This window comes from Miscanthus floridulus, chromosome 1 (genome assembly GCF_019320115.1).
Source record: "Miscanthus floridulus cultivar M001 chromosome 1, ASM1932011v1, whole genome shotgun sequence".
NCBI classification, from domain to species: domain Eukaryota; kingdom Viridiplantae; phylum Streptophyta; class Magnoliopsida; order Poales; family Poaceae; genus Miscanthus; species Miscanthus floridulus.
Window position 1 is genome coordinate 115,717,000 of NC_089580.1, and position 2,979 is coordinate 115,719,978.

At 49.1% G+C, this 2,979-nt stretch overlaps 1 protein-coding gene across 5 annotated transcripts; it reads right to left on the reverse strand.

Annotated features, from left to right (window-relative positions):
• Window positions 1-288: 288 nt before the first annotated feature.
• LOC136491473 (protein NRT1/ PTR FAMILY 8.3-like) lies at window positions 289-2,246 on the reverse strand. Of its 5 annotated transcripts, XM_066487801.1 has the most exons (6): window positions 2,023-2,246; window positions 1,577-1,733; window positions 1,352-1,454; window positions 957-1,174; window positions 628-847; window positions 289-502 (listed from the first exon to the last, which is right to left on the reverse strand). In XM_066487801.1, the coding sequence occupies exons 2-5, from the start codon at window positions 1,631-1,633 to the stop codon at window positions 647-649; spliced, it is 579 nt and encodes a 192-aa protein (XP_066343898.1). In that variant the 5' UTR covers window positions 1,634-1,733; window positions 2,023-2,246; the 3' UTR covers window positions 289-502; window positions 628-646. The 5 variants fall into 5 exon arrangements, with proteins under 5 accessions (XP_066343898.1, XP_066343912.1, XP_066343907.1 ...); XM_066487815.1 differs by having other exon boundaries at window positions 289-847; window positions 957-1,138; XM_066487810.1 differs by having other exon boundaries at window positions 289-841.
• Between the last annotated feature and the right edge of the window lie 733 nt (window positions 2,247-2,979).

Below are 2,979 nucleotides of genomic sequence, written 5' to 3' on the forward strand. Positions count from 1 at the left end.
ACAGCGTGCGCCGCGCGTGCGCGAACGGCGACGGGGAGAGTGAGTCGGTGAAGGCGTGCGTTTCGGCGTCTTGTTGCCGGAGCCGCTGGAGTCATCCTTCTTGCCGGCCAGTGAACGGCCACGAGGTCTCGTCGGAGACACCATGGCGACGGCGGGATTCCTCGCACCTAGCTCTGATGCCACTTGTCAGTCGCGAGAAGTGAGGAAGGCCGACTCCGAGCTCTGGCGAGCGCCGAAGGCGAACGAGAACACAAGAGCGAACAACTCAACGCGAAGTCTGGACACAGGTTTTGGTGCTGCAAAAAGAAGTGTTTTATGATGCATTGTATTCTATTTATTGGATGCAACAGAAGATCATGCCGGGCCAAGCACACACGACGCAAGGAGTGTGCGCGTCCATCCCCACGCATTGCATCGCCGGCCATTGCTGCATGCTCCAGTTCGTGGCTGAGCAAGTCCTAGGCCACGACGTCCTAAGCGCGCGGAGTCCACAAGCCGGATCCTGCGCGCATGCTGCTGGATAAGGGAAACATGCAAACTAACTATATTTAGCACACTAACATGTCCTGCACCCAGACTACCAGAGTCGCAGACAGCAGGGAGCCGATGTTGACGGAGAAGTAGTACCAGTTGAAGGAGCCCTTGGTCACCCGCTCCACTGGATCAGCCGCGTCAAATTGATCGGCACCAAGGGCGCGGCGCTGACGCATGGCTTAATTCCACCGTTGCCGAGAGCAACAAGGTAGAGGCCCAGGTACGCGGTGAGGCAGTGAATGCCGCGGTTGTAGGACAAGCCCATCAGCAGTGGAAGAAGAGCTGAACCAGTCAGGATCGTCATCCCCTGGCACTGGCAATGGCAACAGAACAGAGTCTTTCTCAGATCCAAACAAACGGAGCATGCTTGCTTCCAACTTACTAGTAGTACATTGCTTATGGACTTATGGTATGTAACTTACAATGACGTATACCGAGATGAAGATTACTATTGTCCAGTATCGTCCCCAGAATGTGTCAGCCAAGAACGCTCCGATGAGGGGCTTGAAGAATGCAGTCCCAATCCAGGTGGACACGGTAGTCGCAGCATTGACGTTGCTCTCAGGGAGAACACCCGTGCGGTAAGTGACCAAGTTCTTTGAGACTGCGAAGAAGGCCACACATTCAGTGAATTCAGCACCTAGTTATTAATAAGGAATGCACAGATGACTCAGTTTCTTTAATGGTATGGCATGACTAAATTTGTGAACTTTTTGTAGAAAATGGAAAATATCGGGCCTCTGCATCCACATAGATGACTAAATTTGTTAAATAATTAAGGAACACAAAGTAAGCGATTCTTGTAGTAGAGCGGTACCTAAAATAAAGAAGCATGCTGTCCAATTCCCAGTTCTCTGCTTCCGGGCAGACAGATTGCTAATATCAACCGTCCCATCGCTAATGAATTCAGAAGTTTCATCCTGAAAACAAAAGTATCTTTCTTTCAAAAGAAAAAAAAAACAAGCAACTAAAAGTATCTTGACAAGGAACTACTCTATTTCCCATTTGCTATATGGTAAGGAGGAGTTTGAAGATGTATCACCTGTGGTGGCAGGTGATGGATCAGCGGCTTCTCCTCATCTTGTGCATCCATGGCCATGGGACCGGCTCAAATACCTCCGTTGGTGGAAAATCCAATCCAATTGAAGGAGATGAGCTTGCAGTAGCACACCTCAAAACTCAACTATCTCCGCTGGTGCCTGGTGGGTGGTGGCCAAACAAGGACATAAACAAGAACAAACGACAAAGAGGATGTTAAGTCACTATCCATTTCCACATAAACTGCACACTGATTCCTTCTGAAAAACGAATTGCCCCTTTTTTCTTTGTTTGCCGGCAAAGCAATGAAGGTGGAAACACTCTTGATAATTCCTATCATTTCGAGTATGAGTACGAGTTAGTTCAATCCCGCAGCTACTACCTTGTGTTTCTCCCAGCAAAAGAAAAAAAAGGCACAGAGCACGTGCAGAGAGAGACAGAGAGAGAGACCTGATGATGGCTGCGCGGTGCTCACGGTAGGGGATGAACCGAGCGAAGGAGGGGGTCACGTTCACGGTCACGGTGGAGCAGAGAGCCTCTTCGTGCAGGAGCAGGAGCAAGAGCAAAGGCTTCACGGTAGCAGCGAGTGAAACAGCACCACGGCCACGGATGAGCTATAAGCGATAGCGGAGCTTCCGATGGAGGACTGTTTGGACCTTCAAGAATTGCATCACCTCACATCACACACACACCGGGGACTATTTAAAAAAAATATATACATATATATGTAGGATCTGTTTGGCACAGCTTCATTAGCTGTTGTGAGCTTTTTTTTTTTTTGTCAAACATGCTTTTTTAAAACAGCTTCACAGGTGAAACTATTTTTTCTCTCCTCTCACAATAAGGTGCGATAAAAGAGAGCTAAAAAGTAGCTTATCATAGCTTGCCCACTGAGCCTAAAAGACTGCATGTGCTCTCTCTCTCTCGGCGTAGGAGCATGCGGGGATGCGTAGCGCCGGGGCGCTGCTCGCCAGGGGGGCGGTAGCAGGGGGTGCAGCCGCCGGGGCACACGACCGCTGGAGCACGGCTTGCCGAGGCGTGGCCCACCGGTGTGCGGCCGCTAGACCGTGGCTTGTCGGGACGTGACCACCAGAGCTTGGCTCACCGGAGTCGCAGGGTCGGGTCGCTGTCACATCCGATTTTAAAGATAAAATGGGATGCAAAATCTTATGTGCGTCCAGAGATCAGTCACATATATAAGCAGACAAATTATTAATAGTATCATCACAAATGTTTATTACATCACGAATAATAAGACAGAGTCTTCACATAAATAGAGCGGAAGTATAAAAAAAGATCTGTCGCGGAAGTTCCATATCAAAGGAAAGTCAACTGGTTGACCACAAATCTAGCAATCCTAGGGAAAGTCATCATTACCATAGTATCTGTTACCCATCTAGGATTTTT

Excerpts from the sequence above, each read along its gene's own strand:
- LOC136491473 (XM_066487801.1), bottom strand. The coding sequence starts at position 1,633 with ATGGCCATGGATGCACAAGATGAGGAGAAGCCGCTGATCCATCACCTG. Across the intron at positions 1,175-1,351 it reads AGCATGCTTCTTTATTTTAG|GTGCTGAATTCACTGAATGT; the intron begins GTACCGCTCTAC and ends ATTAATAACTAG. Across the intron at positions 848-956 it reads TCATCTCGGTATACGTCATT|TGCCAGGGGATGACGATCCT; the intron begins GTAAGTTACATA and ends TGCCATTGCCAG.